Below are 13,785 nucleotides of genomic sequence, written 5' to 3' on the forward strand. Positions count from 1 at the left end.
AAATAAAATAAAAGCTAACACCTGTTAAATGTCCCTGGAATTACAAATCTTATCTGAACTTCTTTTGTGTGTATTTGAATATGTTTTTTGTGTGTGTCTATATATATAAAAACTACAAGAAGAACTAAAATAAAATAAAAAGATAAATAAAACTACAAGAAGAACTAAAAGAAAATAAAAAGAAATCAAACAACCCACGGTTATGTAATGTTGATGTGTTTGTTACTAGACCAGCGCACCTTCCACTTCCTCGCAGCACAGCTGACACGTGACTCTTTCAGATACCTCCGAGCAGTGCTGCTTCCTTTTACCGTTTGAGTCTCACTGCACCATTGTATTCTTCCGCGTGGTTTTACCTTAAGTGTATAATTTTACATCAGGTTATATATATGTATATGTATAACTTCTTAATACAATAAAAATAATAATGTATATTGGGTTTATAGTCACATGTATTAATGCCCAACTATTATTTTCAATCAATGCCGGTGTCAGGATCTAGTTGATCACAAAAACGAGTTCCACCCAATTCGCCATTTTACGTTCACTAGCTGCTTTGTTGTGCAGATAGAATATCGTGAACGGTAGCGGTATATTTTTTATGTCATATGTAGGTGCAGTAACTACATTATCTGTGTAAATATACCCAAACAGCGGCATTTTAAGGTAGGGCTTTAGGAAATTTATTCTGAATACGAGATTAGTAGGTAACTATAACCCGGTCTACCTAGCCAGACAACAACGTGCTTTCAGTTTTCGTCTCAGAAAGACCACAGTTAGTTATAAGAAATACATCTATTTTTCTCTGAAGCTGTGAGCTCCCAGACGACACATTGACGACCGCCGTGCAAGAAACGAAGACTGCTGGGGAGATGGCGAGTTCTGTGGGAAACGTGGCAGACAGTACAGGTTAGTGGCTCAAAAAAATAAAAGCACCTCCTTTAGAAAGAAGCAACGATTTAAAATAGTTTTTAAAAGTAAATTTTAATCTAACAATGACCCTTTTGGTAATCCACAGCAATAAGGTAAATGAGGATGCTAGTATGTAAACCAGTAGCGCCGCTCTTCTAACACCACGGTACCAATTTATATGTATTAATAGATATATTATAATAAGGCTATTTTATTATATTTTTCGCCAATTTGTACCGAATATTCCTTCATTTGGCGTCTTAACCTAAACAGTATTAAGTCAAGACGAGCTAGCGTTGGTATTTGTAGATGTGACGTTTAAATGGGTAGGAAACGATTAAATCTTTGGCGCTGCAACATTTTTCCTCCTTGGGCGTCACTATGTTCATACATTTTATTTTTTTAAATCCTAAACTGAACATTTATCTCGTGGTTTTTGTCTGAGAAAATGGCCGCCAGCTAAGGGGCGTTTCGGTTTGCAATAAAGGGCGCTGAAATGAAGTGTCCTACTAAAATGCCTTCAAAGATATCTTATTTTTTAATTCATTTTTTTTTGGGAGGGACGGCGAATGTTAGGGATATATGTTTTTCAAAATTAGAAAATGACGAACAAGCTCAGTTTTAACGATAAACTAACTTTAACGCGATTATTAGCAGATTTTGCGTGCGTTGTGGTGCAGTTTTTTTCCACACACCCCACCCCCACAATAAAGACCCACTTCGATGAAAATCGTGTTTTTAACTTGTTCGTGTAGCATTTTTCTTATAATGGATGATATGTAAAGAAATTTAAGATTAAAATTCAATCGTGAATTAGCAGCAGCAGATGATAAAAATGCTGTTGGAAAAAGCTTGTAGCAGTGACGTAGATGCTACAGTAGGTGGAGCCACAATCTCCCTGTTCTCTATCAAGATGCACCTGTTTGATGACGAATAGACTTAATAACGTTTTCGTTTACTCTGCATTTTGGAAAAGCTAGTCTGACATATAAATTATGCGTTTCCTTAGTTGGAAAAAAGCGTCAGTGTGCATTTTTTATATACATTAAATTGTAATTAATTTATATGTACAGATGCTTATAGTTTGTATAAAAGTTGTGAAGTGTCCCCCTTATGTTCCCTCTTGTGACGTCATCATTTTTACCCATTATCACATTTTGAAGTTACATTTGTCAGGCATTTATTTTAATACAAACATTGTCATGTTTGCTTCTATTTTTATTTCTTCCTGTTTTTTCATTTGTCGTCTTTATTTTCTTTCATCACCTCTAACATGTCGTTTCCCCCCTCCTTGGCCTGTGTTGGTTGTCCAGAACCAACAAAACGTATGCTTTCCTTCCAAGGGTTGGCTGAGCTTGCACACCGGGAGTATCAGTCAGGAGATTTTGAGGCGGCCGAGCGCCACTGCATGCAGCTGTGGAGGCAGGAGCCTGATAATACTGGAGTGTTATTGCTGCTGTCCTCCATTCACTTCCAGTGCAGAAGACTTGACAGGTGAGAACACTTTATACAGGCTGGCAAATGAGAGCAGCAGAATGGAAGGGCTTTACAAATGAAAGGATCAAGAAATGGTATTTCCAACACTTTCTTTATTGTTAGAAGAAACCAGCCGTTTTTTAGCTGAGGTGCTATTTCTACTTCTTAAAGAGGCCTCTATTGATGATTCCCTAATCCTTTGACACCTGAATTTATTTCCAGTTATGAAAACATGTTTTTGTTTTCAAGTAGATGCTAAATAAAATTGAGATGGTAAATTTGACAAGAACACATAAAATAGATATGATTTTAGGTAAGTCACAAATCATCGACAATCAGCATCTACCATACTGTTTCCAGTATAGAGAATTTTAATCATGCAACACATTTATTCCTAGTATTTTCACTCTAATCACCGACAGAACTGATAAACCTTGAACTAAAGTCAACACAAAGCTTATTGTAATTGGCCTCCCCAGCCTTATTTTAATTAACAATAAATTGTCTCAAAACTTTAGAGTGAAGTCTTTTGCCTCTTTATTCAGTACATATTTAACTTCCAAATTTACTCAAATTGTAATAACTGTAATGACTATTTTTCTTATAAAAAACCTAGATTAACTGATCTAAATGTTTTGAAATTATTGTTAACTCGTTTGAAGTAGCACAAGCAGTTTTGTTTGTCTGGACGATTGTATTTTATTTTTCTACAGCTTCTGCAAACATAGAAGGGACATTTTTTGATCATATGGCAGACTTTGAGGCAGTTTTATTCCAGTTGAAAGCACAGGCCAACTCTACATTTGTCACAAATCTGAGGGGTGCTTCTTTTGTAGAAAACACTCCTTTTTTATATCCACTCTCATTAGAAGAAAGTCAGAATGCAGACAGCATGATGTAAATTAGGCCTGCACAATAAGTCACAAATGTATCATTATTGCGATATCAAGCTGTGCAATACGCGTATAGCAAAAGACCGCAAAATTGCAATGAATGGTAATCTTAAATGTGCTAAAACAGTCTTATGGCAGCCTGAAGTATGTAACGAATCAAAAAAATCCCTTAATGCATTTGACCAATCGGATCTGTTATGTTAGATGTTGGCCTCCTATGTAGACTACGTTTAACTCTTATTTAAATTAAACTGTACCAGTGAACTGGGAATTGTTTTTGGTTGTTTTTCCATTTTTTTATGTATCGTAAGTTATGTCATCGTCATGATATTGATCACTAATACCGCATATTGCGAGTGTTCCTCATTTTGTGCTGCCCTAATGTAAATCAATGACAAATCTGTATGATTTGTGTAACACAAACAATGCAAGTAGCATGTTTGCTGAAATACATCTTTGTTGGTACAGATATGCAGCAATGCAATAAAAGTAAATAAAAAAATCGGAGTACCACAGAAACATGACAGCAATAGTTAAAATTACACTTTTCTGGTAAATCTAATCCTTGGCACTTTTTTGTACATAAATGTTTTACTTGCATGCGGGATGAAGACCGTCCTGCATCTCCTGATTTTCCAACTCCTCTTCTTTCAAAGTTCTGACAAGAGTTTTGCTCTGGTTGAATTCCTAGACATTTTTTCACAATAATAACTTATATTTACAACATAAATTACGATGACACACTTTTAAAAACACAGCTTAAATTATGTATATTTCTTCTAACAACTATCGATTGTCTATTTGTTGATTGTCAACATCGTTGCATAAAAATTCGACACCGTGGAAACCACTGCAACGACAGGAAAGTTATGTAAATCAGCGCAAACGTGTGTTTTCTGCCGCTGGTGACCGTGTCGGTGTTGAGGGTTAACTGTGTTTATATTTTTGCTCACAGGTCTGCTCACTTCAGTACTTTGGCCATCAAGCAGAATCCAATGCTTGCAGAGGCTTACTCCAACCTGGGAAACGTGTACAAGGAGCGTGGTCAGTTGCAGGAGGCCATCGAGCATTATCGCCACGCACTGAGGCTGAAGCCGGACTTCATTGACGGGTACATCAACTTGGCAGCAGCTCTGGTGGCTGCAGGAGACATGGAGGGAGCAGTCCAAGCTTATGTGTCTGCTTTACAATACAACCCAGTAAGTGGTGTTATTAAGTACTTGAAAAATTTGGGGGGGGGGGGGGGGGACTTGTTAGTGAAAACATTCTATTTTATTCTATTTTTAAATCTTTGTGTTTTTTTTTTTCTTTTACAGGATCTCTATTGTGTACGTAGCGATTTGGGCAACTTGCTCAAAGCCCTGGGACGTTTGGAAGAGGCTAAGGTACGCGTCTTTGTGTCTTCAATGCTAAAGATGTGGGTTTTATTTTCTCTCCTTTAGTTTTAGGATGTCTTTTTAGGCCATCGATTCTTCCTTTTTCTTTTATTTTTTCGTTACTTTTAGGAGCTTTATTAAAGTCCTCTTTTCTCTGGGGGCCAGATAAACATCAGCTTATTTTAGACTTGCAAGGAGCTTCTCACCTCACTTTAGAAAAGTTTTTTTGGAAATATTGAACTAGAGTCTAAAAGACTCATATTGCACTCTAAAGCTGTCCTTTCTTTAAACATTTTTCGAACTTAAATTATCTAAATCTTTATTTTTTCTGATCTTTTTGTACAAATTCTTTTTGACAATGGTCCTTATTACTTAGTCCCACTGTTTTTGCTGACCTTGCTAATGAAAGGTCATCCCCTCCCCTTTCAGGAAGAAAGGCTGCAGTAAGTGAACCCTTCAGATTGAACCCTGGCCCTGCATCCTAATGATGTTTATCTGGGAGGGAAAACGCTGGCTCGGTCTTTAAAGTGATTATGAACTGATATCAAGATAGAATTTATCTGAAGTGCAAAAGATAAGATGGTTTCTAACCTAACTGCTATACTCCTGTGTTGCATATCAAGTGCCCAATGACAATATTTCTATCCCTGTTTTCAGCTGGTAGTTTCTGCCAGTGTGGATCCTTTTTTATTTTTTTCCCCACTAGGAGTTTACAACTCAACTTTGTCACTTTAAAATGTGCTTGTCACGGGGGGGGGGGGGGGGGGGGGCTCCCTTGGTCCGTTCAAATCCGGTCATATGGAGTTGTCCTGCTGGTTACAGGCCATCTTATTTCATGCTAGAGGGGGGTAAAGGAGTGTGGAGGAGCATCAGGGAGTCACAAGCTCCCCAGCTCTGTAGCTCTGCCCCCCGCGCGCTTGCTAAGGATCGGTGGAGTGTGCGCAACCAGAGCTGTCTTCTTGACCAATCAGCTTCCCCTAGTTGATGCCGAGGCGCATCCCCACATGCCTTTCATGTCCAAAAGTCAGTACTTACACTGAGATTTACGATTAGTCAATCATTCTGATATTTATTGACATGCCCTGCCGTTTATTTACATATAAAGCTCATTCTTCAGTGCCTTAAGGCGGTTGAAGTAGTGTCAAGCAGACAGCTCACTCACTATTTGTGCTCCACCACCTGCGCCAGATGCTGGATTAGAAAGACAGTATGATGCGCAGCAGCAGCAATGACCTCTTTATTTCAGATCTGTGGAGACTTCTAGATACAAGTACTTAAACCACAGAATTTTCTTCCCTATCCATTGGCCAGGATTCAAGAAAGCAGGCCAGGATAAAGAAATCAAAGTTTTAAAAAATATATTTTCTGAAAATGCTAGTGGAATATAAGAAACGCATTGGTTCACATTTCTTCCCTTTTCCTTCAAATATGTAATAATATTCCTACTGAAATGGGATCAGTTCATTTGGGTAAGATCAAGCCAGTAATCGCCCTCTTTGTAGTTTGGTTTAAATTCTCAATTGGCAGGAAAATAGAGGTCTGACTACATGTCAGTGATTAACTGAACAGCAAAGCCTTTCTTCCCTCGGTTAGCCTGTAAGCAATCCTCTTGTTTTGTATCAGGCCCTCAATGCATGACTGAAAGCTAAAGCTAAAGCTACCATTTATTTTTGTTTTGTCGTGATTTGGTGCTTTATATCCATAATCAACAAATAATGTATTGTTTGAAGAACTTTTACTAACGATCTTGTTTTCTGATTTTGTCTCTTTTGGTTTTTTCCACGACTGATATTGTTATTTAGAAGGTTTCAGGTGGGTGACACTATTCCTGCGTAGGTGCCTGGCGGAAAGGAACTCTAGGGCAGCCTCAGTCCTCTCCTCTTCTTCCAGCCAGCTGCGACCACCACTCTGACAAAGTCCAAAAATATGGTAACGGGTTTGTAACTGCCAACAAAAGAAAAACCACCTTACTTCATGCTTGAGCCCCTCGCTCTTGTGAAAGAAAGAAAAAATAAACTTAATATTTTTCAGTTAGTTTTTATTGAAATTTGTTTTACTAATTAACCAATTTTATATGAAGTAAAAAGAAACTTGGATTTGGAAGCTGTAATTATGAAAAACATTAAGAACCCTCTAACACTTACATGCTGGTTATTTTTCCTATTTGTTTTGTTTTCTCCCTTTCTTTATTTGGAGTTGCAGCGTTCTGATGATGCAGTAAATGCGCTGTGAGTCTGCAGTAGCGCAGGGGCTGCGCAGCGATACCCTTCAAGCAACCTAAATGGCGGAAAGCGCACGCGTGCAACCCCCAACGCCCTCCCCCCTCATCCCCCTTGGCCTGTTTGGTTGCGGACCTCACCCCACCCAAAAACCAGCCTCGCTCCCAAATGCACCAAAACGCTCAAGACAGGATTTGTTATGACAAATGCGTTGAGCAGTTTTTGATTCATTCACCATCTATTGGCTTTCTGTTTTTATGATTAAGGACACACACAAAAATCTCTCCACAGTAAACTATGTTGCCTCTTCTGGCAATGCCCCCCAACTGTCTTGTTTATCCTTCCAAGCTCATGGCTGCAGAGTGTGTGCTAGTCTGGTGCTGCAGATTATCTGCCAGGGGTTGTTGGTCTGCTGCCGTTGTCATCCGGCCATTCAGCGAGCGCACAAGCGAAGTAAGAACTTTGCCAGGAGCAAGGTCATGCGAACAGCGATACATGGTGCATTGTGGTGTTGGCGGCAAACCCACCCAGCGCGCCTGCGTTGACTGCGCCCGCATTACAGGGACTATCACCTGCACTCACTGTTCCACATCCAAGGTTGTGAATGTCAGCACTGATCTACCAGCCTCTGCTTATTTTCAGTGTTTTCAGTGTTTTAATGGAAGGACAATAGATGGAATTTGAGGAAATAAGAGCCACTGTGTTTGATAAAAGGTGGTCATAACTTCAGGATGAGAACGTGAGTGTGGGTGCTGGTTGGATCCGCGCAGCGTAGGAAAAAGCTATGCAGCTTTGCGCGGCAGACTTCTGCGCCAGCGAGCCCATGCTGTAGACTCACTTTTTGCTATCATGGAGAGTAGTTACTAATTTTGCTATTTCTGCCCTTTTTTGTTTTTGTTTTTCTTTTCATTCAACCCCTCCCCTGTCTACTCCACCTCTCCTTTTCTTTTTTCCCCGTTTTCTGTGGTTTTCAATGTAAACCTACTGAAGGCTTGTTACCTGAAAGCCATTGAGACTCAGCCCAACTTTGCTGTCGCTTGGAGCAACCTCGGTTGTGTGTTCAATGCCCAGGGGGAAATATGGCTCGCTATACACCACTTTGAAAAGGTAAGAAGAATTGTTCATATCTATACACACTATTTAATAGATTTATCATTTAATGTTACTTTTATTTCCTTATTTTTAGGCAGTCACATTGGACCCAAATTTCCTGGATGCTTATATCAATTTAGGAAATGTTTTGAAAGAAGCTCGCATCTTTGACAGGTGAGTTTAAAGTATGAGCTTTATGCTCTTGCTTCAGGTTTACCACACCTTTATGAACTTAACATGGAGTTTGTGATATTTTTAATCCTGCAGCTCCAAAAACAGCTGTCCGATAAGGCGGTTTTAGTTAAAAGCTGTAAATCTTAAACTGTTGTGCCTGTGATGATTTGTGGAAAATAGCTTAGAAAGTTGTGAACATTCCTTGTTTGTCATGTTGTCTCCAGAGCTGTTGCTGGATACCTGCGAGCTCTGAGTCTAAGCCCCAACCATGCAGTGGTTCACGGGAACCTGGCCTGCGTTTACTATGAACAGGGACTCATCGACCTGGCCATCGACACCTACCGGCGGGCCATTGAACTGCAGCCCCACTTCCCAGATGCCTACTGTAATCTGGCAAACGCATTGAAGGAGAAAGGAAATGTAATGTCCAGAATTCACTGTAAACAGAATTTTACCTGTTTTTTTACATTTCTCATGACTTGACACCATAATGGATCCTTTCTAGGTGTCTGAAGCAGAAGAGTGCTACAACACAGCCTTACGTTTGTGTCCCACTCACGCCGATTCCCTGAACAACTTGGCAAACATCAAACGTGAACAGGGCAACATTGAGGAGGCAGTCCAGCTCTACAGAAAGGCTCTGGAGGTGAATTGATCGTTGCACGCTTCTCTAATTGTTTTTCTTTTGAGCAGATAAAATAAACGTAACAAATGGTATGGTGGTGTTTTTCCGTCAGGTATTCCCAGAGTTTGCAGCAGCTCATTCTAACCTGGCCAGTGTCCTGCAGCAGCAGGGCAAACTTCAGGAGGCTCTCATGCACTACAAGGAGGCAATCAGGTTAAGAAACTGTTGAGGCAGAAAGGATTGTCCGCTTGCACGTTCCTGTGTCTAAACATCTTTTCTTGTTCCATTTTAGAATCAGCCCCACATTCGCTGATGCCTATTCCAACATGGGAAACACTCTGAAGGAAATGCAAGATGTCCAGGGAGCTCTGCAGTGCTACACTCGTGCCATCCAGATCAATCCAGCCTTCGCTGATGCTCACAGTAACCTGGCCTCTATCCATAAGGTGGGCTCTACTGCCTCGTCCTTTTCTTTTAGGAAAGTCGGTTGTAAATCTGTTCATATGTGTTTACCTCAATATACAATTTTTGAATTATGTTCGGCAGGATTCTGGAAACATCCCAGAGGCCATTGCATCCTATCGCACCGCCTTGAAACTCAAGCCAGATTTTCCTGATGCTTACTGTAACTTGGCACATTGCCTACAGGTACTTTTAACTTCTGTTTTCATTTTTTCCTCAACTCCAAATTATAGATTTCTGCTTAGTTTTGACCTCCTCCATTTCCAGATTGTTTGCGACTGGACAGACTATGACGAACGGATGAAGAAGCTGGTTAGCATCGTGGCTGACCAGCTGGACAAGAACCGCTTGCCCTCGGTGCACCCGCACCACAGCATGCTCTACCCACTCTCCCACAACTTCCGCAAGGCAATTGCCGAGCGCCATGGAAACCTTTGCCTGGACAAGGTACACGCACTGATGAAAGCAAGTAACTTTTCATTTACATTTTGGGTGTTGAGGTTACTGGTGATGGCTCTGCCCGTCTGTGGGGATGTGGTGAAGGTAAGGGATCAACTGGATCCTGCTAGTGGGTTTATGAGGGCTGTGCAGATTAAGGGAATTTGTTAGCCGAAGGTTTCTGACTCGTGGTCTGTTTGTTGCCTGGAAAGGACTCATGGAACTCATTCTCTCCTGCATTTCTAACATCTTGCCGTTGCTGCTTCCATAGATTAACGCACTGCACAAACCTGCTTACGAGCATCCCAAGGATTTGAAAGCCAGTGGTGGACGTCTGCGCATCGGCTATGTCAGCTCCGACTTCGGAAACCACCCCACGTCTCACCTGATGCAGTCCATCCCAGGAATGCACAATCCAGAGAAGTTTGAGGTTAATGATCCTTTTGTTTTCTCTAGTCTACACTATATTTCTGTCAATTTTAACACCTGGTTTTTCTTCTAAGGTGTTCTGCTATGCGCTCAGTCCTGACGATAGTACAAACTTCCGTGTAAAGGTTGTGGCAGAAGCCCATCACTTCACAGATCTCTCCCAGGTAGCCTTTATGCTGTTTTGTGGCTCGTAACAGTCTCTTCTTAAATAATTTTTATGAATGTAACTGAAATGAAAAATGTTTTAGTTGTTTGTGAAGTGTTTGTTTTCTTTTCTCTGCAGATACCTTGTAATGGCAAAGCAGCTGATCGCATTCACCAGGATGGAATCAACATTCTGGTCAACATGAACGGATACACCAAAGGAGCTAGAAATGAACTGTTTGCCCTTCGCCCTGCTCCCATTCAGGTGAGCTCTTTTCCAGCCTGTTGAGAAGGTGTTCTGCTTTTGAAGAACGCTCTCACAGTGGTTCCTGCTGTCTAACAGGCCATGTGGCTCGGCTACCCCGGAACCAGTGGGGCTCCGTTCATGGACTACATCATAACCGACAAGGAGACGTCTCCCATGGAAGTCGCTGAGCAGTACTCTGAGAAGCTCGCCTACATGCCCAACACTTTCTTCATTGGAGATCATGCCAACATGTTTCCCCACCTCAAGGTCCGTCTTGACCTCTGCAGTCCTGTCATACGTGATCTCAAAAAACTCACAAGTTAAAAAAATCTGAACTATTTTATTGCAGAAAAAGGCAGTGATTGATTTCAAATCAAACGGTCACATCTTTGACAACCGCATTGTTCTCAATGGCATTGATCTGAAGGCCTTCCTGGACAGTCTGCCCGACGTCAAAGTCATTAAAGTGAGTGAATGGGTTTTTTGATTGTCAATCGTTGCCTGTACACTGATCTAACCTCTGTATTGACATTTTTCAGATGAAATGTGACAACAACCAGGAATCAGCTGGTGACTCGAATGGAGCTCTGTCCATGCCTGTAATTCCCATGAACACAGCTGCAGAGGCCATCATTAACATGATCAATCAAGGCCAGATCCAGGTCACGATCAATAACTTCACTGTCAGCAATGGGCTGGCCACCACACAGGTAGGAGTTGAATGTTCATGCTGCCAGCTCCATCTTTATGCTTTTTGTTATCGCTCAGTTCGAATCAATTTATTTATTTTCCAAATTTAGATCAACAACAAAGCTGCCACCGGGGAGGAGGTGCCACGCACCATTGTGGTGACGACTCGCTCCCAGTATGGCCTGCCGGAGGACTCCATCGTTTACTGCAACTTCAACCAGCTCTACAAGATTGACCCGCCTACTCTGCAGATGTGGGCCAATGTAAGCTGGAAAGATCAGACTGTTTTTCCATTTATCGGAGTGTTCCCTTCAACTTCCAGCTTTGATGAGCCGTTTTTTTCTTTGCAGATCCTGAAACGAGTGTCCAACAGTGTGCTGTGGCTCCTTCGCTTCCCTGCTGTCGGGGAGCCAAACATTCAGCAGTACGCTCAGAACTTGGGCCTCCCCGCCTCTCGCATCATTTTCTCCCCAGTGGCTCCTAAGGAGGAGCACGTGAGGAGAGGCCAGCTCGCTGACGTGTGCCTCGACACGCCGCTGTGCAACGGTCACACGACAGGCATGGATGTTCTCTGGGCTGGAACTCCCATGGTAACCATGCCAGGTGAGGAGGCCGTCAGTCGAGATTGACTTCTGATTGTGTGTTTATTTATCTAACAAACATCCCTATTGTAGGCGAGACCCTGGCTTCCCGTGTAGCCGCTTCTCAGCTCCAGTGTCTGGGCTGCCCTGAGCTAATAGCACAAAACCGCCAGGACTATGAGGAAATAGCAGTCAAGCTGGGATCTGACATGGAGTAGTAAGTTGAGCAGGACGGTTATGTGGCGACTGTCTTTATCCACATCTAACGTCTACTTTCCTTTTTCTCTGCAGCCTAAAGATGATCAGAGCACGTGTGTGGAAGCATCGAATCTGCAGTCCCCTCTTCAACACCAAGCAGTACACAATTGACCTGGAAAAGCTCTACCAGCTGATGTGGGAGCACCACAGCAATGGCAACAAACCAGACCACCTGGTCAAACTGCAGCCGGCTGAGGCCAGTGAGAGCGCCTGAACGACCATACTCCTCCTGCATCCCATCTGAACTGTTTGGAGAGGGCGGGCTTTAGTCTCCTCTGTGAATGACTGTCTTCAGCTCTCTCATTCACTCCTACTTACGAACAGCCCGCACATGCTCACATTTGTCACCTGTTACATCAGTCATGGACGCATCAGCATCTCCTGAGCCAGATGAAGCCTGGGACCTTCAGGCTCCGTGTCTGAGACTTTTGAAACGCTATATGTACTTGGTGAGCATGAGGATTGTGATGTCATGCTACTTCCTCAGTGCTTGGAACTGTGGATTTTTCTTGTTTCCCTCTTGTTGTGAGAGAATACCCAGCAGTCATTTCTGATCTATTTATAAATGGGTTAAGGATGCTGTGTGTTTTACATTTTTCAATGTTGCCCCATTCAAGTCTAAACAGTAATCCCAGATTTATCAGCTTTACCGTAAGACAAATTGCAATGGTTGTTTGGCTGCAGTAAAGTTTTAAGGACCTAGACTGTACGATGGCTTCTTCCCTCAGCAAATGCCAGCTTTTAATAAGCTTTTCACTCAACAGATGTGTTCAGTTTTTTTTTTATCATTTTAGAGTTTGAGTTTTGAGAAAGGAACTTTAAAGCCCAAGTTGTTTAAAAGCATCTGTTTGATGACTCGGGCTGTTCATAAATCTATATATTTTTTTCAAACCAGGGTTGGGTAAGTATTTTCTACACAGTTTTTTTGTTTTTGTATTGTCTGATTACTGTTTGCTGTTAGTGCTGCTGCAAGTCTCTATATGTAATAAATAAGAGATTGCAAAAATATTGGCAGTCTTGGTTTTATTTTAAAAGGCTATTTTATGTATAAATGGATTATTCCGCTTTTCTTGTTTTATCCAGTTCAGATTCATCAGTTTTTTTTTTTTTTTTAAAGCCTAAGTTTAAGAAAAATGCAAATCATGCGTCATGATTTTATTTTAAATTAGTTTGGGATCACTGCAGCAAACCTACAAGCTGTCAGGCACAGTTCACCCTTGCCTTTACCCAAAAAACACTAGCAGTATAATTTTAAAACTATATTAAACCTGGATAGTTTAGCTGGCTGTTAACTAGGTTAGTTATTAATCAAGCAAGGCAGTCTCAGATGACCTCGCAAGGCCCGAAAACAAAACGCACTCATGATGTACTGTACTCACTGACAGCTACTCAGCTCTGAACACTTTCTGTCACTTTTTAAAAAAAAACTTTCTAGCCATAATTTTTATTACCTTTAGTTGTAACTGCACTTTTAAAACACTTAACCTTTTTCTTCAACCTAATTCTTCGGTTATTAATGTTTGGATATTTTTTTATTTAATTGAACATTCAAAAACATACACATGATAAACCTGTTGGAATAAAACAAATTGATTTGTTGGCATAATTGAAAAAAATTAGATGGTAAAATAAAACCATACACAATAACATATACCAATACATATACCAATACAATAACACCCATAAATACTCAGGTTTTTCATAAAACTTATCGGCCTTTGCAAAGGTGAGAAATTTTCCTGCTTTTTTATTTTTTATGAATTTAAATA

At 41.0% G+C, this 13,785-nt stretch overlaps 1 protein-coding gene across 16 annotated transcripts; it reads left to right on the forward strand.

Annotated features, from left to right (window-relative positions):
- Window positions 1-494: 494 nt before the first annotated feature.
- On the forward strand, window positions 495-13,022 carry LOC101164571 (UDP-N-acetylglucosamine--peptide N-acetylglucosaminyltransferase 110 kDa subunit). Of its 16 annotated transcripts, none has more exons than XM_078954300.1 (23): window positions 531-666; window positions 812-909; window positions 2,226-2,406; window positions 4,237-4,480; window positions 4,598-4,666; window positions 7,867-7,983; window positions 8,063-8,142; window positions 8,367-8,562; window positions 8,648-8,788; window positions 8,880-8,980; window positions 9,060-9,213; window positions 9,314-9,415; window positions 9,497-9,694; window positions 9,939-10,097; window positions 10,171-10,260; window positions 10,380-10,505; window positions 10,584-10,754; window positions 10,837-10,953; window positions 11,027-11,200; window positions 11,288-11,440; window positions 11,528-11,780; window positions 11,852-11,975; window positions 12,050-13,022. In XM_078954300.1, the coding sequence occupies exons 2-23, from the start codon at window positions 873-875 to the stop codon at window positions 12,228-12,230; spliced, it is 3,168 nt and encodes a 1,055-aa protein (XP_078810426.1). In that variant the 5' UTR covers window positions 531-666; window positions 812-872; the 3' UTR covers window positions 12,231-13,022. The 16 variants fall into 16 exon arrangements, with proteins under 16 accessions (XP_023815032.1, XP_078810426.1, XP_078810427.1 ...); XM_078954301.1 differs by having other exon boundaries at window positions 11,027-11,197; XM_078954303.1 differs by having other exon boundaries at window positions 9,497-9,676; window positions 11,027-11,197.
- Window positions 13,023-13,785: the final 763 nt, after the last annotated feature.

The sequence above is a fragment of the Oryzias latipes genome, chromosome 10, assembly GCF_053564925.1.
Source record: "Oryzias latipes strain Hd-rR chromosome 10, Olatipes_Hd-rR_3.1".
Lineage (NCBI taxonomy): Eukaryota > Metazoa > Chordata > Actinopteri > Beloniformes > Adrianichthyidae > Oryzias > Oryzias latipes.

Coding starts and splice junctions, on each gene's coding strand:
- LOC101164571 (XM_078954300.1), top strand. CDS start 873: ATGGCGAGTTCTGTGGGAAACGTGGCAGACAGTACAG. Junction 9,214..9,313: donor ACCTGGCCTCTATCCATAAG/GTGGGCTCTACT, acceptor TATGTTCGGCAG/GATTCTGGAAACATCCCAGA. Junction 9,695..9,938: donor AGGTACACGCACTGATGAAA/GCAAGTAACTTT, acceptor CTGCTTCCATAG/ATTAACGCACTGCACAAACC.